We start from the raw sequence: 26,181 nt of genomic DNA, 5'->3' as shown, positions 1-26,181 counted from the left end.
TTTTTTTTTTTTACTATCTTTTGGGTTGTCTGATGGGCAGGAAGCCTGCTCCTCCCTCTCTCTCTGACTCTCTGCCTACTTGTGATCTGTCTCTCTCAAATAAATAAAATCTTAAAAAAAAAAAAACTCAAAAAAAGGAAAGGAAAAATGGATCTACTATCCCACACCGCTATCCCATGAAACTACATTCTTAAAATGTCACTAAAAACAATGCATCTAGAAGAAAATTAGGAAATCTGTTGGAATCTAGAGTTTGAAGAGAATTTTTAGGGTAAGGCGGGAACCCTCAAAATTACTTGTTAAGAAAGCATCCTCTGAGGGCAGACCCCGCCCCATGCCCAGTCTTGCCCTCCTGACTTCCAAGCACAGCACAGACCTGGCTCGAGCCCCATCTAGTCTCTCGGGTCTGTCCCTGCCCTCTGTCCCCACGCTGGCCCAACTCCAGGATCCTCAGCATCCACTGGAGAGGAAACTACGGGTTCCCAGCAAGAAGCGGTCCAACGAGTCCTGCGGTCCTAGTTGGAGCCCCGCCCCCTTACGGCGCGAGGCAGGAAGCGGAAGTGGCGTCACTCGCGCGCGGAGGTGTTTGCGGCGTTGCTCAGCGTTACCTTGGGCGACTCAGGTTAGTCGTCGCGGGCCTGAACCTGTGTTCCGCTAGGCCGCGTGAAAAGGAGGCCCGAATGCGAGGAGGGCGTTAAAACACAGGTGCGACCCGGTCTCCAAGCGGCCTCTTGAGAGGGGCCGGGTCCTTGAGCTCGTGCCCTTCGCGGTCGCTGGTGCCCGCGTTGGGCCGGTCCGGGAGGTGAGGTGAGGGCGCGCCTGCGGAGTGTTTTCGGCCACGGTGCCTCCCGGTTCAGACGCCTCAGGTAACGGTTGCGACTCTTTTCCGGGAGGAAGTGAATTTCCGACGAGCCGGGGACGTTGTCCCGACCCGGTGCCCTGCGGTTCTCCCGACGCTGGCACTCCTGACCCTTGTGGTGAGCACCGGCGGAGCCTTGGTTCAGCGGGACTTTCCTCTACTCATAGGCAAGAGAAAGTTTCTTGCTAGCGTTTGGCCTTGGCATTGTCTGTTTTTCTTTTTCTTTTCTTCTTCCTTTTTTTTTTTATTTTAAGATTTTGTGTGTTTAGGGGCGCCTGTGTGGCTCAGTGGATTAAAGCCTCTGCCTTTGGCTCAGGTCATGATCTCAGGGTCCTGGGATCGAGCCCCGCATCGATCTCTCTGCTCAGCGGGGAGACTGAGCCCTTTCCTCTCTCTCTCTCTCTGCCTACTTGTGATCTCTGTCTGTCAAATTAAAAAAATAAATTAATTTTAAAAAAAGATTTTATGTACTTATTTGACAGAGACAGCCAGAAAGAGAACACAAGCAGGGGGAGCAGCAGGCAGAGGGAGAAGCAGGCGCCCCACCTAGCGGGGAGCCCTACGCCAGACTCGATCTCTGGGATCATGACCTGAGCATAAGGCAGACGTTTAAGGACTGAGCCACCCAGGCGCCCCCTGTTTTTCTTTTTGAACGTTACCTATAGGTAGAAAGAAAGACTTAGGTTCAAGGGTGTGTGTGTTTCTGTGTATAAGAACGGACATGTACGGGCCATAAGTCATTCTTCTAAATGAAAGCAAGAATACTCCGCTGTCTTGTGCTCTGAACGTCCTGGGCCCGTGCATCCCCCACAAACCATCACAAGAAGGGCCTCCAGGAGAAAAAGGTGGGGCCTTGTGGCACTAGTTCCAGAATAACTGACTTTACCCTTAACGGGATGTTTGGACTGAATGTGGTTTATCCCCTCAATTTTTCTTCTGTAAAATCTGAAACTTTGAACAAAATTTGTTGAACATCCGGTACAGTGAATGTTCATTATAGTAGTTTCACCCATTTTTAACATTTTGCATGTATGCTCTCTCTGTGTGGATAACTGAATCCATTCTATGGTGAACTCCGAGCATAAGTTGAAAATAAAATACATACGTTAGGGGCGCCGGGTGGCTCAGTGGGTTAAGCCTCTGCCTTCGGCTCAGGTCATGATCTCAGGGTCCTGGGATCAAGCCCCGCATCGGGCTTTCTGTTCGGCGGGAAGCCTGCTTCCTCCTCTCTCTCTGCCTACCTCTCTGCCTACTTGTGATCTCTCTCTGTGTTAAATAAATAAATAAAATCTTAAAAAAAAAAAAAAACAAACATACGTTAAACTTGACCTTTATTTTATTTTTTATTATTAACATATAATGTATTATTTGTTTCAGGGGTACAGGTCTGTGATTCATCAGTCTTTTTTTAAAGATTTTATTTATTTATTTGAGACAGAGTGAGAGAACATGAAAGGAGAGAAGGTCAGAGGGAGAAGCAGACTCCCCACGGAGCTGGGAACCCTGTGTGGGACTCGATCCTGGGACTCTGGGATCATGACCTGAGCCAAAAGCAGTGGCTTAACCAACTGAGCCACCCACGGCACCCCCATTTTTTAAGATATGATTCATCAGGCATAACACAATACACAGTGCTCACCACAACACATACCCTCCCCAGTGTCCATCACCCAGCCACCCCATCCCTCCCATCCCCCTTCACTCCAGCAACCCTCAGTTTGTTCCTGAGATTAAGAGTCTTTTATGGTTTGTCTCCCTTCTTATTTCCTTTTTTGCTCTCTTCACCTATGATCCTCTGCCTTGTTTCTCAAATTCCACATATCAGTGAGATCATATGATAATTGTCTTTCTCTGATTGACTTATTTCCCTCAGCATAATGCCCTCTAGTTCCATCCATGTCATTGCAAATGGCAAGATTTTGGGGTTTTTTGTTTTGTTTTTGTTTTTTTTTTAAATATTTATTTGACAGAGATCACAAGTAGGCAGAGAGGCAGACAGAGAGGGGAAGCAGGCTCCCCGCTGAGCAGAGAGCCTGATGCCGGACTCGATCCCAGGACCCTGAGATCATGACCTGAGCTGAAGGCAGAGGCTTAACCCACTGAGTCACCCAGGTGCCCCAAGATTTTTTTTTTAAAGGCTGCATAATATTCCGCCATATATATATATATCTTCATCCATCTATTGATGGACACTTGGGCTCTTTCCATAGTTTGGCTATTGTGGACATTGCTGCTATAAACATTGGGATGCAGGTACCCCTTCAGATCAGTCCATTTTTATGTTTGGGGTAAATACCCAGTAGTGCAATTGCTGGATCATAGGATAGCTCTATTTTCAACTTTTTGAGGTACCTCCATACTGTTTTCCAGAGTGGCTACACCAGCTTACATTCCCACCAACAGCGTATCCCTATCCTTGCTACCCTCTTTTGTTTCCTGGCTTGTTAATTTTAGCCATTTTGACTAGTGTGAGGTGGTATCTCATTGTGGATTTTATTTGTATTTCTCTGATGCCTAATAGTATTGAGCATGTTTTCATGTGTCTGTTGGTCATTTGGATGTCTTCTTTCCAGAAATGTCTGTTTATGTCTTCTGCCCATTTCTTGATTGGATTATTTGTTCTTTGGGTATTGAGTTTGATAAGTTGAGTTTGGTAGATTTTGGATACCAGCTCTTTATCTGATATGTCATTTGCAAATATTCTGTCCCATTCTGTTAGTTGTTTTTTGGTTTTGTTGACTGTTTCCCTTGCTGTGCAAAAGCATTTTATCTTGCTTTTTGAATCTACCAATAGTAGATGAAGTTCCAATAGTTCATTTTTGCCCTTGCTCCTCTTGCCTTTGATGATGTGTCTAGGAAGTAATTGCTGTGGCTGAGGTTGAAGAGTTGCTGCCTGTGTTCGCCTCAAGGATTTTTTTTTTTTTTTTTTTTTTTTTGTCAGAGATCACAAGTAGGCAGAGAGGCAGGCAGAGAGAGAGAGGAGGAAGCAGGCTCCCTGCTGAGCAGAGAGCCCGATTTGGGGCTCGATCCCAGGACCCTGGAATCATGACCCGAGCTGAAGGCAGAGGCTTTAACCCACTGAGCCACCCAGGCGCCTCTTCTCAAGGATTTTGATAGATTCCTGTCTCACATTGAGGTCTTTCATCCATTTTGAGTCTATTTTTGTGTGGGGTAAGGAAATGGTCCACATTCCTCCTTCTGTATGTAGCTGTCCAATTTAACCAACACCATTTGTTGAAGAGGCTGTCTTTTTTCATTGGATACTCTTCCCTGCTTTGTCAAAGATAGGTTGACCATAGAGTTGAGGGTCCATTTCTGAGTTCTCTATTCTGTTGCATTAATCTATGTGTCTGTTTATCGTGCCAGTACCATACTGTCTTGATGATTACAGCTTTGTAATAGAGCTTGAAGTCTGGAATTATGATGCCACGAGCTTTGGTTTTCTTTTTCAACATTGCTGTGGCTATTCAGAGTCTTTTCTGATTCTATGCAAATTTTAAGATTATTTGTTCCATTTCTGTGAAAAAAAAGTTGATGGTATTTTAATAGGGATTGCATTGAATGTGTAGATTGTTCTACGTAGCATAGACATTTTCACAAGATTTGTTCTTCCAGTCCATGACCATGGAATGTTTTTCCATTTCTTTGTGTCTTCCTCAGTTTCTTCCATGAATGTTCTATAGTTTCTGAGTACTGATCCTTTGTCTCTTTGGATAGATTTATTCCTAGGTATGTTATGGTTTTGGTGCAATTATAAATGGGATTGAATCCTTAATTTCTCTTTCTTCTGTCTTGTTTTTGTTTTATTGAAGTGCAACTGATTTCTGTGCATTGATTTTATATCCTGATACTTTACTGAATTCCTGTATGACTTCTAGCAGTTTTGGGGTGGAATCTTTTGGGTTTTCCACATAAAGTATCGTGTCACCTGCAAAGAGTGAGTTTGACTTCTTTGATGATTCGGATGCCTTTTGTTTTTGTTGTTGGTGGTGTCTGATTGCTGAGCCTAGGACTTCTAGTACTATGTTGAATAGCAGGGGTGATAGTGGACATCCCTCTGTGTTCCTGACCTTAGCGGAAAAGCTCTCAGGTTTTCCCCATTGAGAATGATATTCACTGTGGGTTTTTCAAAGATGGCTTTGATGATATTGAAGTATGTACTCTCTGTGCCTACACTATGAAGAATTTTGATCAGGAAGGGATGCTGTACTTTGTCAAATGCTTTTTCAGCATCTATTGAGAGGATCATATGGTTCTTGTTTTTTCTTTTATTAATGACATTAAAAATATCATACTGATTGATTTGTGGATGTTGAACCAATCTTGCAACCCAGGAATAAATCCCACTTGGTCATGGTGAATAATCCTTTTAATGTACTGTTGGAACCTATTGGCTAGTATTTTGGTGAGAATTTTTGCATCTAGTTTCATCAAGGATATTGGTCTGTAATTCTTTTTTTTTTTTTTAAAGATTTTTTATTTATTTATTTGACAGAGATCACAAGTAGGCAGAGAGGCAGGCAGAGAGAGAGGAGGAAGCAGGCTCCCTGCTGAGCAGAGAGCCCGATGCAGGGCTCGATCCCAGGACCTGAGATCATGACCTGAACCGAAGGCAGAGGCTTTAACCCACTGAGCCACCCAGGCGCCCCTGTAATTCTCCTTTTTGACGGGGTCTTTTTTTGGTTTTGGGGTCAAGGTAATGCTGGCCTCATAAAATGAGTTTGGAAGTTTTCTTTCCATTTCTATTTTTTGGAACAATTTCAGGAGAATAGGAATTAATTCTTCTTTAAATGTTTGGTAGAATTCCCCTGGGAAGCTATCTGGCCCTGGGCCTTTGTTTGTTGGGAGGTTTGTTTGTTTGTTTGTTTGTTTTAAGATTTTACTTATTTAACAGAGAGAAACACAGTGAGAAAGGAAACACAAGCAGGGGAAGTGGGAGAGAGACAAACAGGTTTCCCGAGGGAAGCCCCAAGTGGGACTTGATCCCAAGATTTTGAGATCATGACCTGAGCTGAAGGCAGACACTTAATGACTGAGCCAGCCACCCAGGCGTGTTGGGGGATTTTTGAAGACTGTTTCAATCTCCTTACTGGTTATAGGTCTGTTCAGGTTTTCTATTTCTTCCTGGTTCAGTTTTGGTAGTTTATACGACTCTGAGAATGCATCCATTTCTTCCAGATTGTCTAATTTGCTGGCACATGGTTGCTCGTAATATGTTCTTATAATTGTATTTCTTTGGTGTTGGTTCTGATCTCTCCTTTTTCATTCATGGTTTTACTAATTTGGGTCCTTTCTCCCTTCTTTTTGATAGGTCTGGCCAGGGGTTTATCAGTCTTACTAGTTCTTCCAGAGAACCAGCTCCTAGTTTCGTTGATCTATTCTACTGTTCTTTTGGTTTGTATTTCATTTATTTCTCTTATTTCTCTTCCGCTGCTGGGTTTAGGCTATATTTGCTGTTCTTGCTCCAGCTCCTTTAGGTATAGGGTTAGGTTATGTATTTGAGACCTTTCTTGTTTCTTGAGAAAGACTTGTATTGCTATATACTTTCCTCTCAGGACCATCTTTGCTGCATCCCATAGTTTGAACAGTTGTGTTTTCATTTTCATTTGTTTCCATGAATTTTTTATTTATTTTGTTTTATTTTATTTTGTTAAAGATTTTATTTACAGAGAGAAAGAGAGAACACAAGTAGGCAGAGAGTCAGGCAGAGAGAGGGGGAAGCAGGCTTCCTGCTGAGCAGAGAGCCCAATGCAGGGCTTGATCCCAGAACCCTGAGATCATGACCTGAGCCGAAGGCAGAGGATTAACCCACTGAGCCACCCAGGTGCCCTTCTTTAGTAGGATGTTCTTTAGCTTCCATGTATTTAAGGTGGTTTTTTTTTTTTAAGATTTTATTTATTTGACAGAGACCATAAGTAGGCAGAGAGGCAGGCAGAGAGAGAGGAAGGGAAGCGGGCTCCCTGCTAAGCAGAGAGCCTGATGGGGGACTCGATCCCAGGACCCTGGGATCATGACCCGAGTCGAAGGCAGAGGCTTTAACCCACTGAGCCACCCGGGCGCCCCTGTTTTTAATTTTTTTTCCAGCTTTCCTCTTGTGATTGAGTTTGAGTTTCAAAGCATTGTGGTCTGAAAATATGCAAGGAATGATCCAAGTCTTTTGGTACCGGCTGGGACCTGATTTGTGACCCAGGATGTGATCTATTCTGGAGAATGTTCCATGTGCACTAGAGAAGAATGTGAATTCTGTTGCTTTGGAAGGAATGTTCTGAATATATCTGTGATGTCCATTTGGTCCAGTGTGTCATTTTAGCCTTTATTTCCTTCTTGATCTTTTGTTTAGATATCTGTCCATTTCAGTGAGGGGGTGTTAAAGTCCCCTACTATTGTTGTATTCTTGTCAATGTTTTTCTTTGATTTTGTTATTAGTTGCTTTATGTAGTTGGCTGCTCCCATGTTAGGGACATTGATATTTAAAATTGTTAGATCTTCTTGTTGGACAGACCCTTTAAGTATGATATAGTGTCCTTCCTCATCTCTTATTATAGTCTTAAGCTTAATATCTGATTTGTATGATATAAGTATTGCCACTCCAGCTTTCTTTTGAAGTCCATTAACATGATAAATGGTTTTCTACCCCCTCACTTTAAATCTGGGGGTATCTTTGGGTCTAAAATGAGTCTCTTGCAGACAGCATATCAATGGCTCTTGCTTTTTTATCCAGTCTGACACTCTGTGTCTTTTGATTGGGGCCTTTAGCCCATTTACATTCAGGGTAACTATTGAAAGATAGGAATTTATTTCCATTGTTTTGCCTGCTGTAAGGTGACTGATACTGTATATTGTCTCTGTTCCTATCTGGTCTGTGTTACTCTGGGGCTCTTTGTTAGAGGACCCCTTTCAATATTTCTTGTAGGCTGGTTTGGTGATCACAAATTCTTCTGGTTTCTGTTTACCCTAGAAGCTTTTTATCACTCCTACATTCTTGGCTGCATATCTTTCCTCTTTAGTACCCTGAATATATCATGCCTGTCCTTGGCCTGCCAGGTCTCTGTGGATAGGTTTTCTGCCAATCTAATGTTTCTGCCCTTGATAGACCTCTTGTCCCGAGCTGCTTTCAGGATTTTCTCTTTGTCATTGAGACTTGTAAGTTTTACTATTAATTTACTATTAAATTAAATATTGACCTCATTTTTATTGATTTTAAGGGGACGTTCTCTGTGCCTCCTGGATTTTGATGCTTGTTTCCTTCCCCAAATTAGGAAAGCTCTCCGCTATAATTTGCTCCAATATACCTTCTACCCCTCTTTCTTTTTCTTCTGGGATCCCAATTACTCTAATATTATTTCACTTTATGGTATCATTTATCACTCAAATTCTCCCCTCGTGATCGAATAGTTGTTTATCTTTTTCTCAGCTTCTTTATTCCCCAGCATTTGGTCTTCTTTATCACTAATTCTCTCTTCGGACTCATTTATTCTAGCAGTAAGAGCCTCCACTTTTGATTGCACCTCATCAATAGCTTTTTTTTTATTTCAACTTGGTTAGATTTTAGTTCTTTTATTTCTCCAGAAAAGGATATGCTAGTATCTTCTATGCTTTTTTCAAGCCCAGCTAGCATCTTTATAGTTGTCATTCTGAACTCTAGTTCTGACATCTTACTGATGTCTGTATTAATTGGGTCCCCAGTAGTCGGTACTGCCTCTTGTTCTTTTCTGTTCTTTTTTTTTTTTTTTTGAAGTGAGTTTTTCCACCTTGTCATTTTGTCCAGAGAAGAATAGATGATGAGAGAACAAAATGCTAAAAGGGTAACGATGATCCCAGAAAAATATACACTAACCAAATCAGAAGAGATCCAAAACTAGCGAGGTTGTGGCTGGGGACTGGGGGGAGAAGAAGGGAAAAAAAAAGTGTGATTAGGCTGGTGAATGGAACAGAGACACACACTTGATTTTGGGTGTATTTTGGTCTGCTAGAAGAAATTGCCTCCCAACTTTTTTTTTTTAAAGATTTTATTTGTTTATTTGACAGAGAGAGACACAGCAAGAAAGGGAACACAAGCAGAGGGAGTGGGAAAGGGAGAAGCAGGCTTCCCGCTGAGCAGGGAGCCCAATGCAGGGCTCAATCCCAGTACCCTGGGATCATGACCTGAGCCAAAGGCAACCACTAAATGACTGAGCCATCCAGGTGCCCCTTCTCCCAACATTTTAAAGAAAGAAAAACTTATATATAAAAATAAGAGTAAACACAATGAAGGGATGGAATATAACTATAATGATAAAATTTTAAAAGATTTTTTTAAAAGATTTTTAAAAAGAAATTGATAAGTTGGTTTAAAAAAAAAAGAAAAGGGACGCCTGGGTGGCTCAGTTGGTTAAGCAGCTGCCTTCGGCTCAGGTCATGATCCCAGCGTCCTGGGATCGAGTCCCACGTCGGGCTCCTTGCTTGGCGGGGAGCCTGCTTCTCCCTCTGTCTCTGCCTGCCATTCTGTCTGCCTGTGCTCGCTCTCTCTCCCTCTCTCTCTGACAAAAAAAAAAAAAAAAAGAAAAGAAAAAACAGAATGTGATCAGTCTGGAGGCTAGGACAAAGCCATACACTAGATTTAGGGTATATTTGGTCTGTTAGAAGAAACCCAAAATTTTAAGAGAAAGAAAAGCATATATGTATATAAAAAAATAAGGTTAAATACAATGAAGGGATAGAATATGACAATAAAAATGAAAATTAAAAATGTTTTTAAGGGGCGCCTGGGTGGCTCAGTGGGCCCCCCTCTTCAGTGAGCCCTCAGACAAAAGCAGTCATCACTCCTGTCTTTCTGGTCTCTGGCCACACTCCGTGCTCACCCAGTCTCTGACCAAGCACCTCTATCTCTGGCACACAGCCCCATCTGGAGTCTCCAAACCCAACAGATTCCTATAGCATTCTGCGCTGCTCCTTCTCGTGGAACCCTGGATCTGCCACTTGTGGGGTCCCTGCTTGAAGAGTAGTGGCCTGACTGTGCCTCGGGTCACAGTTCAAGGTAACCCCAAGCTGAGAGCCCCTCTCCTTGTTTTTTCCAGTTTTCCTCTGCAGCCGGCTTCCCTGCTCTAATACCTGAGAACTCTGCCACACTTAGGCACTCCTGGTCTTTCTGTGACCCCGTAAGTCCTGAGACCACACTGTCCCAGTGAGGGCTCCACCCCCTGCTTAGCCTCTGGAGTGACGTCCCTCTGTGGAGCAGACTTCTAAAAGTTCCAGTTTTGTGCTCCACTGCTCTATTGCTTGCCGGGAGCTGGCCCCTCCGCCCTGCAGCCTGTCTCCCCATTTATCACCTCGGATTCACTTCTCCACACGTCCTACCTTCCAGAAAGTGGTTGCTTTTCTCTTCATAGAATTCCTGCTGTTCTTTTCTTCAATCTCCTGTTGAGTTTGTAGGTGTTCAGAATGGTTTCTGACTAGCTGAATTCTGGGACCAGATGAAATTTCGGTCTCCTAGTCCTCACCATCTTGCTCCTCCCCTTTATTTTTATTTTTTAAAGATTTTATTTATTTGAGAGAGGGAGAGAGAGAGAACAAATGAGCATGAGCAAGGAGAGGGACAAGAAGGAATGGGAGGGAGAGGGAGAGAATCCCAAGCAGACTCCCTCTGAGTGGGGAACCTCATAATGGCGCTTGATCTCAGGACCCTGAGCTCATGACCTGAACCAAAACCAAGAGTCACATGCTTAACCAACTGAACCACCTAGGCACCTTGAGCCAGTTTTAAAGGATTTTTTTCACAATACATTTGTAGAGTCTCTCTTAGTATGAACTTTTTTTTTTTTAAAGATTTTATTTATTTATTTGACAGAGAGAGAGATCACAGGTAGGCAGAGAGGCAGGCAGAGAGAGAGAGAGGGGAAGCAGGCTCCCCACTGAGCAGAGAGCCCCATGCAGGGCTTGATCCCAGGACCCTGAAACCATGACCCAAGCTGAAGGCAGAGGCTCAACCCACTGAGCCACCCAGGTGCCCCTAGTATGAACTTTTTGATGTAGGATAAATCGTATGGACTGAAGTCCTTTTTAAACTAATTACATGTATAATATTTTCTTTTAATATGAATTATTTGGTACAGAGGCAAAGAGTTTCTTTTGAGTATGAATTTTTTGGTGGTGAGTCAGGTTTGGTCTTGCCAACATGAAAACTCTGGTGTGTGTTAAAGGATGAGAGAAACCTATAGGCTCTGATATACATCACATCTGTGTGGCTTTAGTTTATGTATATGCTCTGGTGTGAAATAACTTTTGAAGCTCTGTTAAAGGTTTTGCAACACTGATTACTTCCTAATTATTTATCTAGAATTTAAATATTTAGAGTGTTCTAAATGATGAGCAGTGCCTAAAGACCTTTGTTTGACCATGTTTGTGGGCTTTCTCTACCTTGTGACTTCACTGATGTTCAGTAAGGTGGGAGACATGGTTGAAAGTCGTGCTGCACTCATTATGTTCATAACATTGGACAAAAGTACAAAGTTTTCTATCTTAACATAGTGAGAGCTTCCTGACACACTGGGCATGGAGCACTTGTTACCATCTTTCTCCAGCACCCAGGGCTCCTTTCCTTGCCTCAAAGAGGATATCACATCTACCTTATAAGTGCACCAAAACATAGTGTCCAAAAATACAAGGTAATCACAGCATTACATCCTTATACAGTTTTTTCTCTTCAGGGCTTAAATGAGCCCATTGCTCTGGAGAAAAGATCACGGCCACATCTCTAAATTTCACTCATTCCTGTGACATCAGCTTTAGAAATGAAAGAGACAATTTTTCCTCCTTCTCTTCAGGGAAAGCAGTTTCCTGAGAAGTCACGCTCTTTCAAAGAGGTCATCCAGGCAGCCCTGTTTGTTACTTGATGTTTTCTGTTTCTGTTGAAATGTTTAGTATGTTCATCCATTCTTCTCAGTTTCTTGAATATCTTTATGACTGTTATTTTGAATTCTTTTTTCCCTAATTTTTATGTAAATCCTGTTTTGTTAACATGTAATGCAATATTGATTTCAGGAGATTTCAGTGATTCATCATTTACACATAACACCCAATGCTCATCGTATCAACTCCCCTCCTTGATATTCATCACCCATTTAGCCCATTTCCCCACCCACCTCCCTCCATCAACCCTGTTTGTTCTTTCACAGTCTCTGGTTTGTTTTTCCCTCTCTTTCTCTTTTTTGCCTCCCATATGTTCATCTGTTTTCTTAAATTCCATATGTGAATGAAATCATACAGTATTTGTTTCTGTTTCATTTTACTTAGCATAATATACTCTAGCTCCATCCATGTTGTTGCAAATGGCAAGATTTCATTTTTTTTTTTTAAAGATTTTTATTTATTTGACAGACAGATCACAAGTAGGCAGAGAGGCAGGCAGAGAGAGAGAGAGGAGGAGGAGGCAGGCTCCCTGCTGAGCAGAGAGCCCGATGTGAGGCTCGATCCCAGGACCCTGGGATCATGACCTGAGCTGAAGGCAGAGGCTTTAACCACTGAGCCACCCAGGCGCCCCAAGATTTCATTCTTTTTGATGGCGGGGTAATTTCTATTGTATTTGTATATACACCACATCTTTAGTTCATCTGTCGATAGACATCTGGGTCTGTTGATGGACATCCATAGTTTGCCTATCATGGACATTGCTGCTATAAACATTGGGGTGCAAGTGCCCCTTCAGATTGCTACTTTTATATCTTTGGGGTAAATCTCTAGTATTGCAATTGCTGGGTCATGGAGTAGTTCTGTTTTCAACTTTTTGAGGAATCTCCATCCTGTTTTCCAGAGTGGCAGGGCATACCATTTTTAGTGGGGTTCTCCTATATTATCCTCACAGAGCTAACATATGATATTTGTTGACAGATAATATTTATTGGTTACTACATAGTACAACTCCATAGTACAACTGTTCCCCAGAGGGATGGAGATGGCCGTATATTCTTACATTCATAAGATACCCTGATATGGTCTTGGTGTCAAAGAAAGGAAGGTCAGGTAAATTATACTGTCACCCTTACAGGGAAGCAGCTGTTGATTTGTCCTCTGGTAAGTCATTATTGATACCCTTTGTTTTTAATAGACTCTGCTTTAAGTCCTTGATGCACAGTTGAAATCAGTGGTCTGCGCCTGAGCAATTAGCTGCTGGCTCAGTTAGGAGGACCCAAAGTGAACCACTGACTTCTGTTCTCTAAGTCACCTTACTGATATGTATACATTGGGAAGAGGTACTACAAAACTTTTTTTTTTTCCCCAAATGGCAATTTTTTTAAATAAAAAATATTTAAAATTTCTAAGGTGGGAACACATTGTGATGATCACTGAATCTTAAACGCAACTAATGAGTCATTGAACACTACATCAGAAACTAATGATGTACTATATGTTGGCTAATTGAAAAAACTTTTTTTTAAAGATTTTATTTATTTGATGGAGATCACAAGTAGGCAGAGAGGCAGGCAGAGAAAGAAGAGGAAGCAGTCTCCCTGCTAAGCAGAAAGCCTGATGTGGGGCTCAATCCCAGGACCCGGAGATCATGACCTGAGCTGAAGGCAGAGGCTCTAACCCACTGAGCCACCCAGGCACCCCATCTTTTGGTTTCTTTTTGCATGGGATATTTTTTCATCTGTTTTATTGCCAGTCTTGGCCTGTCAACAAGCAGCGTTGTAGTCAGACCATACTTTCCTTATATGTATGTATTTATTTTTAAATAGGCTCCACACCCAGCATGGAACCCAGTGCAAGGCTTGAATTCCCGACCCAAGATGAAGACCTGACCTGAGATCAAGCATCAGATGCTTAACCAGCTGAGCTACCCAAGTGCCTCTGTGTTTATTATTCCTTTCCTACCTCAACTCAAATGCATAGACCATTTTTCAGACTTTATTCTGTTATGTAAGCATTTGAAGCTTTGGCTAGTTTGTAGTTTGACATTATTTCAAAATGTGTTTGTATATTTCCACCATATGTTGTATTTTTAATGTTTTTGTTATTGATTGTGACCAAGCTTCATGGTCTTTACAGAATTATATTAATCTTTTGACACGTTTGAGATATGCTTTCTGTCCCTGTGTGTGGTCAGTTTGCAGAAGTGTTTCATGCAAGCTTGAAAAGAATGTTTGCAGCCAGCAGTGCCCTCTGTCTCTGGGTCCAGCTCATTAATTGTTTTGCTCAAGCCTTTGTGGTTATTGAATGTTCCTCTATTCTGTTCCAGAGAGAGGTGTATCAGAAATGTTCTACTCTGAGGGTAGCTTTTATAATTCTCTTTTTATATTGTCTATTTTGGTTTTCTATTTTTTTGAAAGCTGTGTTATATTAGCTGCATATCATTTTGGAATTGCTGTTGCTTTTTGGTAAATTAATTTAAATATTGTAAGTAACCCTTTATCTCTCTAAATGCCCATTTCATTAAAATCTTTTGTCAGATTTTTATGTATCTTTATCATATTGTTTCTCCTGTATTTCTCAACCTGATTTCTTAAGCATTTTAGATGACTTTTTAAAAACCTGTAGCTGTCATTTAAAAACTCTGGATTCTAAATAAAGTTCTCATTTTGAGATAAATTCAGGCATTCAGAGAGGTAAAAATAAGACCTGTGTCCCTATATATTTTTCACCCACCTCTCCTTAAGTTTGACAGCTTAGATAACCTTAGTATAATTACCGAAACTAGGAAATTAACATTGACAAAATACTATCAACTAATCTACAAACCTTATTTAAACTTTCCTTTATTTGGCCTGTTTTGGGGCAAGGGGGGGATTCAGAATCACATATTGCACTAATATTGATAATTTTTAAATCCATAATAACAGTCCTTATTTAATAGAAGCATTTAGTCCATTTATTTGTAATATAATTACTAATATTTGGATTTAATTCAGGTATCTAATTTTATGCTTTTCATATGTCTTATTTTTGTTTTTCTTTGAATTCCATTTTTTCCTCATTTATTTTTCCTTCTGATGTCTAAAATTTATGCAGTTCATTACACTGAAAGCTTTGTGTTTAAGGTCTTAAGTAGGGGCACGTGGCTGGACCAATCAGTAGAGCATGTGACTCCTGTTCTTGGGTAGTGAATTCGAACCCCATGTTGGGTGTAGAGATTAAGTAATCAGTATCTTTCCTTTCTTATAAAGCATACAAAGAATTTTGAATACAGTCCTTCTAATCAACTACCTTCTGAACTATGCACTAGATAAAGGACTTACAGACAAGTCCAGAATCACACAAGTTAAAACATTGTACTAACCTCAAACCTGTGCACATAGCTACTAGGAAACATCTGATAAATAGGCAAACATAACAGACAGTCCCCTAGACATAGATATTGAAACCCAGAAACATACTGTGACATATGTAGATTTGCTCCAAATTGTTTGTACTCTTTAAGTGTGAGGTGATATTTCTGTATCCTCCCCCTTTGTTCCTTGGCTTACCATGTGTGTTTTCTTGATCAATATATTTGGAAAATCGATTTGGCATTTTCTACTGAATTGTAATGTAGATATACTCTATCCAACAAAATGTGACCATCAACATAAATGTGAAAGGTTACTCAGACTACCTTGATTTGTGTACCTTTAAGTAGCCAGAGAATTCAGTGCCCAGTCTTGCCTAATATGGGTCCTCAAACAATGAGCCATGTGGGCACTGAAGTGTCTGTCTTGCTGCCCAAACAACACAGAGAAGATAATGCATAACCCTGCCTACCTCTGAGTATAGTACCCAGTCCTTACCAGCTAGTAAGCCTGACTAGAGATCCCAGGCAACTCCAGAGCCCAGCCTACAGCCTTGCTTGGGCAGGGAACCAAGCTAGCATTCCTATACCACTATTCACAGCTCCCCGAACTTCAGAGCTCAGGCAGTTGGCCTTGATCCAAAACAGACATTGTTAGCAGTCCCATCTGCCCAATGACACTATCAGCAAACAGTCCAGAAAGCTAAACTGACCTGACTAAACTGGTTCCTTACTTAGTGAACCTATAAATCCTGAAAGAGAAGACCACTTACTCAAAATGTGCAGCTACCCATGTAAGTAATGAAGGATCATGAAAAATCAGGTAAGCATAATACTACCAAAGGAAACTAATAAAGCTCTGATACCCTAAAGAAATGGAAATGTATAAAATGTCAAACAAAATATTCCTCTTAAAGAAGTTTAGTGAACTACAAGAACACACTGATGTATAGTATAACTAAACAAAATTAGTAAAACAATGCATGGAGAAAATGAGAAGTTTGGTTGTTTTTCATGATTTCTGTTTCTTTGTCAAACAGAGGGGGGCCAAGCTGGTTCAGTCAGCAAAGCATGCAACTCTTTGGGCGCCTGAGTGGCTCAGTGGGTTAAGGCTCTGCCTTCAGCTCAGGTCACGATCTCGGGTCCTGGGATTGAGCCCCACCTCGGGCTCTCTGCTCAGCGGGGAGCCTGCTTCCCCCCCCCCCCACCGCCCACCACCACCTGCCTCTCTGCCTACGTGTGATCTCTGTCAAATAAATAAATAAAATCTTAAAAAAAAAAAAAAACATGCAACTCTCGATCTCAGGGTCATGAGTTTGAGCCCCATGTTGGGTATAGAGATTACTTAGTAAACAAAAAAATAAAATAAAATAAACAAAGCCTAGAGATGAAAAATACAATTAATGAACTGAAGAATTCAATAGAAAGCTTGAAAAGCAGATGTGACCATGCAGAAGAATTAATCAGTGTCCTAGAAGACTAGAGAGTTGAAGTATCTAGTCAGAGCAGCAAAAAGAAAAAGGAATGAAAGAGTGAAGAAAGCCTACAGGACTTAATAGAACACAGTCAAAAGAAACAATATCTGCATTATGGAAAATCCAGAAGAAGACTTAAACCAAGAATGGCTGAAAACTTCTCAAACTCAGAGAGAAATGGACATCCACATTCCCTGAGACCTGACCCCCACTAGGTTGAACATGAATAGGGATACAGCAAGACATAATTGTCAAAAGTCAAAGACAGAATTTTGAAAGTGGCAAGAGAAAGATAATTTATATACAAAGGAACTCCCATAAAATGATGGGTGGATTTCCCAATAGAAATTTTTTAGGCCAGGAGTGAATGGAATGATATATTCAAAATATTGAAAGAAAAACATTGAGAGAGGGACTCCTGGGTGGCTCAGTTGGTTAAGCGGCTGCCTTTGGCTCAGGTCATGATCCCAGTGTCCTGGAATCGAGTCCCACATCGGGCTCCTAGCTTGGCAGGAAGCCTGCTTCTCCCTCTGCCTCTGCCTGCCGCTCTGTCTGCTTGTGCTCACTCGCGCTGTCTCTCTCTCTCTCCCTCTGACAAACAAATAAAAAATCTTAAAAAAAAAATTTAAAAAAAGAAGAACATTGAGAGAATTAAATTGTCAAAACAAGACTTTTCTATACCTGGCAAATCTCTCTCTCCTTTTCTGAAGGACAAAGACTTACGACCAATCAAAAGCTGTGGGAATTCATTACCACTACACCTGCCTTACAAGAAATACTAACGGGAGTTCTTTGAGTAGATGTAAAAGAACACTGATTAACATCATAAAAACATAAGATAGTGTAAAGCTCACTGGTAACGGTAAATATATGCTCAAAGTTGGATTCTGTAATGTAATTAAAGATCCACTTATAACTCCAATTTTAAGTTAGAAAATATAGTAAAAATACCCATAAGTATAATAATTTTTCTATACACAATATATGTTGAAAAAATAATGTAAGCTGTAACATCATTAACCTGAAATGTGAGAGGGAGAGTAAAAGTATAAAATTTAGGAATGCCACTGAAGTTACCAGTTTTTAAAGGGTGTTAAAATTTAAAGATATTTTATGTAAGCCTCATAGTAACCACATGGAAATAAAAAAAAAAAAAATCTGTAGTAAAAGTTCATGATAGAGGTCCCTGGCTGGCTCAGTCAGTAGGACCTGTGACTCTTGATCTCAGGCTCGTAAGTTTGAGCCCCACGTTGACAGAGAAGTCAGAAATTGAGAGCGGCGTGCTTCGGATTCCGGGTAGCCCAGAGGATGGTTCTTCCGCGGCTCCTGGCCGTCCTGCAGCACCGCCCGCAGCTGGTGGAGCGTCTGTCCGAGTCTAAGCGCCTCGCGGGGTCTGCACTGATGCAGGCCCAGCTGTGCCGCCAGGACGCAGCCCGGCGTCTTCGAGCCCTCGTGGCTGGGCCCGCGTGCTCCCTGGGTCGCCACGCTGCCCACTTTAGAGACACCTTCACTGAGGAGCTGCGCTGCGGCCTCTGGGAATGCCCAGGGTCACTGCCAGGTAACCAGAGGGGCCCCAGAGCTAACCCCTAAACCCAGGCTGTGCGGGCCAGGGTCGCCGGCTTTCCCTTCTGGGCTCGACCCGGGCCTCGGCGCTCAGCAGTCATCCTGGGCACAGTGCACGGCTTTGAATCCGGAGTCAGACTGTTGGCCTGCAGAGCCCTCATTAATCAGAAAGCCCAGGCCAAACCGACATCCCCGGGGAAGCCCTGTGATCAGACTGGGCAGGGTGTGAAGAAATGACCCCCCCAAGCCGGGCCCTGATGCACCACATAGAGCCGTGAACCGAACCACAGCCCGAAGGATCGTGCCCTCTGCGAGTGGGACTAAAACTCGTGTTCAGTGACGCTGCTTCTGCACTGATAGAGCAGCGCTCTACTTCTAGGGGAGAGGAAGGAGGGAAAGACACAGCTGCCAAAATTCTTTGATTAAATGTGTGAGCTGAGGAGGGGCGGGAAGAGAGAGAGAGAAGTCAGAAATTGATATTGACTGTCAAATAAATAAATCTTTAAAAAAAAATTGCTATTGAGGGGCGCCTGGGTGGCTCAGTGGGTTAAGCCGCTGCCTTCGGCTCAGGTCATGATCCCAGGTCCTGGGTTCAAGCCCCACATCGGGCTTTCTGCTCAGCAGGGAGCCTGCTTCCTCCTCTCTCTCTGCCTGCCTCTCTGCCTACTTGTGATTTCTCTCTGTCAAATAAATAAATAAAATCTTTAAAAAAAATTGCTATTGAAAGACATCAGAGAAAACCCAACAGCAGGATAAAAACAAAGAATAAAGGGTCAAAACAGCCAGAATACAATGAACAAAATGACAGTAGTTAGTCTTTATCAATAATAACTTTACAAATGGATTAAATTCTCCAGTCAAAAAACAGAATGGCTAAATGGCTAAGACAACAAGATCTGGCAATACGCTTCATACAAGATACACGTTGACTAATGGTGAAGGGATGGAAAAAGATATTCATCAAATGGTAACCAAAAAGAAAGAAGAAGAAGAAAAAAAAAAACAGGTAACTACACTTACAGCAGACAATATACTTTAGCCTAAAAATGGTAAAAAGAGACCTTTAAAGGTTGTTACATAATGATAAAGGGGTTAATCATCCAAGAAGATATAACTATTGTAAATATTTATGCATCCAACATCAAAGCATCAAAATATACAAAGCAAAAACTGACAGAGCTAAAAGCAGAAATGTATTAATATTGCAGAACTTTAATACACCCAGTCTCAATGGTAGATCATCCAATCAATATGGCAACAGCAAATTTTAACAAGCCCATAGACCAAATGGACCGGACATATACAGAACATTCTACCTGACAATAGAATACAAATTTTACTTAAGCACACCTGGAATATTATCTAAGACCATATGTTAGGCTACAAAAAATCCTAGCAAATTCAAAGACTGAAATCATACCAAGAATCTTCTCTGACCACAATGCCATGAAAACAAATCAAACTAGAAAGAAAACTAGAAAGTTCAAAAAGTCTTCAAAATTAAACACTGCACTGAATAACCAGTGAATTAAGTAAGGAGGAAATAAAATAGCATCTCAAGACAAAAATGGAAACACAGCATATGAAAACTTATAGGATGCAGCAAAAAAATAGTTCTAAAGGATGTTCCTAACTACAAACGATTATATTAAGAAATAAGTTCTCAAATAGGCAACCAAACAATGCTTTAGGAACTAGAAAAAGAACAAAACAAACTGAGCCCAAAGTTAGCAGAAGGCTTAGAGCAGAAATAGAAATAGAAAAGGGGAAACAATAGAAAAGATTAAAAGTAAGTGTTCATTCTGTCAAATAATAAACATAGTTGACAAATCATTTTGCTGCACTAGCCAATGAAAAAAAGAGAACCCAAACCAATAGATTTATAAGTGATAAAGCAGACATTATAATGGATACAAAGGACAAGAGGCTACTATGAACAATTATATGCCAAAAAAAATTGCATACCTAAGAGATATAATAAATTGGAACCTAAGAGATATAATAATCTCAGAAACAAATCTATTGGGGTGCCTGGGTGGCTCAGTCATTAAGCATCTGCCATCAACTCAGGTCATGATCCCAAGATCCGGGATTAAGCCTCACATTGGGCTCCCTGCTCCATGGGGCGTCTGCTTCTCCCTCTCCTACTACCCCCCCCCCCGCTTGTGTTCCCTCTCTCACTGTGTCTCTATCAAATAAATAAATAAAATCTTTAAAAAAAAAAAAAGAAATATACCAAGATTGAATCATGAAGAAATAGAATATCTGAACAGACCAATTACTGATAAGGAGATCGAATCAGTAATCACAAACCTCCTAAAACAAAACCCCAGGACTATATGGCTTTATTAGCTAATTCTACCAAACACTTAAAAAGAATTGATGCCAATCCTTCTTAAACTCTTTCAAGAAAAATTTAAGATGAGGGAACACTTCGAAATGCATTCTACAAGGTATCTACCAGCATTACCCTGATAGCCAAAGCCAGATAAGGACACTGCAAGAAAATTATGTACCAATACCATGATGAATATAGATACAAGAATTCTCAACAAAATATTAGCAAACCAAGTTCAAAAATACATTAAAAGGATTATACACTATATCCAATTGGTTGCTCCCCACCCCGAGGTGCAAGGATGGTTCAATATACACAAATTAATAAATGTAACATCACATTAATAAAATGAAACAGCATCTTAGTGTAGAAAAAGCATTTGAGGAAATACAATATTTTATTATTTTAAAAAGCCTTGAAAGATTGAGTGTGAAAGGAACATACATAGTGATCATAAAGGCCGTACATGACAAACCCACAGCTAGCATTAGACTCAACAGCGAAAAAGGCTTTCCTCTAAGATTCTGAACAAGTGTACCCACTCTCACCACTCCTATTCAAGATAGTCCTGAAAGTCCTAGCTAGAGCATCTAGGCAAGGCAAAGAATTCAAAGTCATCTAAACTTGAAAAGAAGAAAAACTGTCGCTATCTGCAAATCATATGAATTTTTAAATTTTTTTTTAATTTTATTTATTTGAGGGATGCCTGGGTGGCTCAGTGGGTTAAAGCCTCTGCCCGGAGTCCTGGGATCAAGCCCCGTATCAGGCTTTCTGCTCAGCGGGGAGCCTGCTTCCCCTTCTCTCTCTGCCTGCCTCTCTGCCTACTTGCGATCTCTGTCTGTCAAATAAATAAATAAAATCTTTGAAAAAATCTTCAATACAGAGAACAGGTAGGTGGTTGCCCAACAGGAGGGGAGGTGGTGAAACAAAAGACATTAGGAAATACAATAAGTCACAGAGATAAGAAGTATAGCATGAGGAATAGAGTCAATATTGTAATAATACTGTTTTGTGACACAGGATGGCTACACTCATTATGCGCATTAAGTAATTATAGAATTGGCAAGTCAATATGTTGTATGACTGAAACTAATATAATGCTGTATGTTAATTATACTCAATAAAAAGAAAAAAAAAAGAAAAAAAATGAAGCCCAAGTGGTAGAAGGAAATAACAAAGATCAGAGCAGAAATAAATGAAATTGTAACTAAAAAGACAGTAGAAATGATCAATAAAACCAAGAGCTGTTTCTTTGTAAAGATAAAATTGACAAATCTCCAGGAAAGACTCGTCAAGAAACAAAGAAGACTCGAATCAGAAATGAAAAGGAGATAAAACAATACATGCCACAGAAACAGAAAGGATCTATATAGGATCTTAAGAGATTACTATAAACAATTATATGCTAACAAATTAGACAACCTAGAAAAAATGGTTGGATTCCTAGAAACTATCAAAACTGGGTCATAAAAATCTAACAGATCAATATGAGTAAGGAGACTGAATCAGGAATCAAAATACTCCAACAAAAAAGAGTATAGAATCAACTGACTTCACCAGCGAATGCTAACAAACATTTAGAGGAGAATGAATTCCAATTTTTTTTTAAGATTTTATTTGAGAGAGAGAGAAACAAACAGAACATGAGCAGGGGAGAGGGAGAAGCAGACTACCTGCTGAACAGGGAGCCCAATGCAGGGCATGATCCCAGGAGCGTGGGATCATGACCTGAGCCAAAGGCAGATGTTTAACTGACTGAGCCACCCAGGCGCCCCTGAATTCCAATTCTTAAGCTACAAAAAATAGAAGAGGGAACACTTCTAATCTCATTTCATAAGAATAACATTATTTTGGTACCAAAACCAAACAAGGGTACCACAGGAAAATTCCAGGGGCACCTGACTGGCTCAGTTGGAAGAGCATGAAACTCTTGATCTCTGGCTCAGGAATTCAAGCCCCATGTTGAATGTAGAGATTACTAAAAGATAAATAAATAAACCTAAAAAAAATTCAAGTCTATATCCCTGACGAATATACATGCAAAATACTCAAAATATTAGCAAACTGACAATACATTAAAATAATACATTGAAAGGATTATATACCACAATGAAATGGAATTTATTCTAGGGATGCAAGGATGGCTCAACATTACAAAATCAATGTCATACACCACATTAACAAAATGAAGCCTCAAAACCATATGAATCACTATATTTTATACCTGAAACTAATATAATGCTTCATGTTAACTAGCTGGAAATAAAAACTTTTTTTTAAAAGATTTTATTTATTTATTTGACAGAGAGAAATCACAAGTAGGCAGAGAGGCATGCAGAGAGAGAGGAGGAAGCAGGCTCCCCGCTGAGCAGAAAGCCCGATGTGGGGCTCGATCCCAGGACCCTGGGATCATGACCTGAGCTGAAGGCAGAGGCTTTAACCCACTGAGCCACCCAGGCACCCCAATAAAAACTTTTTTTAAAAAAATCACCAAAAAACCCCCATATGATCATTTCAATAGATGCAAAAAAGCATTTAACAAAATCCAACAGTGATTCATTATAACAACTGTCAACAAAGTGGATATAGAAGGAATTTCCTCAACATAAAAAAGGCCATTTATGACAAGCCCATTGGTAACATCATAGTCTAGGGAAACTCTGAAAGCTTTTCCTGTAAGACCAGGAACAAAGCAGCAATGCCCACTCTCAGTTTTATTCAACATAGTGTTGGAAGTCCCGGCCAGAGTAAGAAAAAATAATGTATCAAAATTGGGAATTGGGGGTGGCACCTGGGTGATTCAGTCAGTTAAACATCTGCCTTCAGCTCAGGTCATGATCCCAGGGTCCTGGATGGAGCCCTGCATCAGGCTCTTTGCTCAGCAGGGAGCCTGATTCTCCCTCTCCCTCTGCATGCATTGTGTGTACGCTCTCCCTGCTTGTGTGTGTGTGCGCTCTCTCTCTCTCTCTCTCTCTCTCGCTCTCTCCCAAATAAATAAATAAATAAATACTAAAAAAAAAAATTGGAACTGAAGTAGTAAAATTGTCACTATTTGCGGATGACATGTATGATATATAGAAAACCCTCAAGACCACCAAAAAGAAAAAAAAAAAAACCTATTAGAACTAATGTTTGGGGCTGCCTGGGTGGCTCAGTGGGTTAAGCCTCTGCCTTCAGCTCAGGTCATGATCTCAGGGTCCTGGGATGGAGCCCGGTATCGGGTTCTCTGCTCAGCAGGGAGCCTGCTTCTCCCTCTCTCTCTCTCTGCCTGCCTCTCTGCCTACTTGTGATCTCTGTCAAATAAATAAATAAAATATTTTAAAAAAAGAACTAATGTTTGAATTCAGTAAAGTTGCAGGGTATAAATCAATATACAAAAATCTATTGTGTTTCAATACACTAATAGTGAACGGTTACAGAAATTAAGGGGCACCTGGGTGACTCAGTTTGTTAGGGGTCCAACTCTTGATCTCAACTCAGGTCTTGATCTCAAGGTCATGAGTTTGGGCCCCATACTGAGCTCCACAGGGGGCATGGAGCCTACTTTTAGAAGAGAGAGAAATTAAGAAAACAATTCCATGTACAATTGCATCAAAAAGAATAAAATAGGGCGCCTGGGTGGCTCGGTGGGTTAAGCCGCTGCCTTCGGCTCAGGTCATGATCTCAGTGTCCTGGGATCAAGTCCCACATCGGGCTCTCTGATCAGCAGGGAGACTGCTCCCCCCTCCCCGCCTGCCTCTCTGCCTACTTGTGATCTCTCTGTCAAATAAATAAATAAAATCTTTTTTTAAAAAAGGAATAAAATACCTAGGAATAAATTTAACCAAAGGAAGTGAAAGATCTGTTTGACGAAAACTATAAGACAGTGATAAAAGACATTGAAGAAGACATAAATAAATGGAAAGATATCCCACGCTCATGGATTGGAAAAATTAATATTGATAAAATGTGCATACATCCCAAAGCAATCTACAGATTCAATGTAATCCCTATCAAAATTCCAGTGGTCCTTCTCACAAAAATAAAATAAACATTCCTAAAATTTGAATGGAACCACAACAGACCCTGAATAGCCAAAGCAATCCTGAGGCAGAACAACGAAGCTGGAAGCTGGAAGTATATTTCCTGGTTGCAAAGTGTTACCAAAATTACATAAAAGTTACACAAAGTTACAAAAATAAAAAAGTATGGTATAAGCATAAACATGCACATATCAGTGGAACCTAATAGAGAGTCTAGAAATAAACACATATTTTTGTAAGTTAATTTATGACAATAGACTTAATAATATACAATGGGGAAAGGACAGTCTCTTCAACAAATGATGTTGGGAAAACTGGACCACTTTTTTTTTTTTAAGATTTTATTCATTTATTTGACAGATAGAGATCATAAGTAGGCAGACAGGCAGGCAGAGAGAGAGGAGGAAGCAGGCTCCCTGCTGAGCAGAGTGTCCGATGCGGGGCTCGATCCCAGGACCCTGAGATCATGACCTGAGCCGAAGGCAGAGGCTTAATCCACTGAGCCACCCAGGTGCCCCTGGACCACTTTCTTATACCATACACACAAATTAACTCAAAATGGATTAAAGACTTGAGCTTATTTATTATTTTCTAGAAGAAAATATTGCTGTTAAGTTCCTTGACATCACTCTTAGCAAGAATTTTTTGGACATGGACTCCAAAAGCAAAGGCAACAAAAGCAAAAATAAAGTGGGAGTGTATTTAACACTGTCTGGTATATCTGAAATTTGTTAAGAGTAAATCCTAAGTTCTCATCCCAAGGGAAAACATTTTCTTTTTTTAAATCTTTTGTATCTATAAGAGATGATGGAAGTTAACTAAATTTATTGTGGAATTAATTTCACTATATATGTAAGTCAAATCATACTGCTGTATAGCTGAAACTTATACAGTGCTGTATGTCAATTATATCTCAATCAAATTTGAAAAAATAAAACATATACCTTTAAGTGCAAAAAAATCCAAACTTGCATCAACAGAAAAAAGGAAGAATAAATTTGGTATATTTATTTCATGGAACACAGCACTACAAAGAAAAGTGATGGTTTATATGAGTGTATTAGTTTTCTATTCTTGCCACAAATTTAGTGGCTTAAAACAATACTTGTTTATTACTTCACAGTATCTGTAGGGCAGAAGTGTTGGCATGGCTTAGCCTGGTCTCTCTGTTCAGGGTTTCACAAGGCAGACACCAGGGTATGGGCCAAGCTTCATTCTTATCTGGAGGCTCAAATAGTAAAGGATGTGCTTCCAGTTTCCCTCCAGTTATTGGCAGAATTAATTTATTGTGGCTGCAGAATTCTTGATGGATTTTTAAATCAAAGCCAGGAACAGAGAGAGGAAGGAAGAGGCTTTGAATATCTGATCTCTAGTTATTTTTGAAGGAGCCTACTTGATTAGGTCAGGCTATCTCCAAGATACACTCCCTTTTGATTAGCCTGCATGCAACTGATTATGGACTTCATGTGTGCCAACGTCTTTATGTATTTTGTCTACTAATACAAGAGTGATAGCTCCTCACTTCTGCCATTCTCTTGATTAGAAGAAAGTTGTATATCCCACCCACACACAACTGAAGGAGATTAAACAAAGGCATACAAGAGGGTAGGTGTCATAAGGACCATCTCAAAATTCTGCCTACTACACAAGTACATGCAAATGACATGGATGAATTTCACAAACAC

The 26,181-nt window shown here is 40.6% G+C and overlaps 1 protein-coding gene and 1 long non-coding RNA gene across 2 annotated transcripts; both read left to right on the top strand.

Annotated features, from left to right (window-relative positions):
• Positions 1-585: 585 nt before the first annotated feature.
• On the top strand, positions 586-14,430 carry LOC111162555. Its single transcript, XR_002641579.1, has 2 exons — positions 586-977; positions 13,573-14,430. It is a non-coding gene; the product is annotated as an uncharacterized LOC111162555 (long non-coding RNA).
• A 3,451-nt stretch (positions 14,431-17,881) lies between these two features.
• LOC111162554 (uncharacterized protein NCBP2-AS2-like) lies at positions 17,882-18,163 on the top strand. Its single transcript, XM_022527049.1, has one exon. The coding sequence runs from the start codon at positions 17,882-17,884 to the stop codon at positions 18,161-18,163; it is 282 nt and encodes a 93-aa protein (XP_022382757.1).
• Positions 18,164-26,181: the final 8,018 nt, after the last annotated feature.

This window comes from Enhydra lutris, unplaced genomic scaffold (genome assembly GCF_002288905.1).
Source record: "Enhydra lutris kenyoni isolate GAN:26980312 unplaced genomic scaffold, ASM228890v2 scaffoldscaffold92, whole genome shotgun sequence".
NCBI lineage: Eukaryota > Metazoa > Chordata > Mammalia > Carnivora > Mustelidae > Enhydra > Enhydra lutris.
Note: the sequence above shows the minus strand (reverse complement) of the source record. Positions and strands in the feature narration are given on the sequence as shown.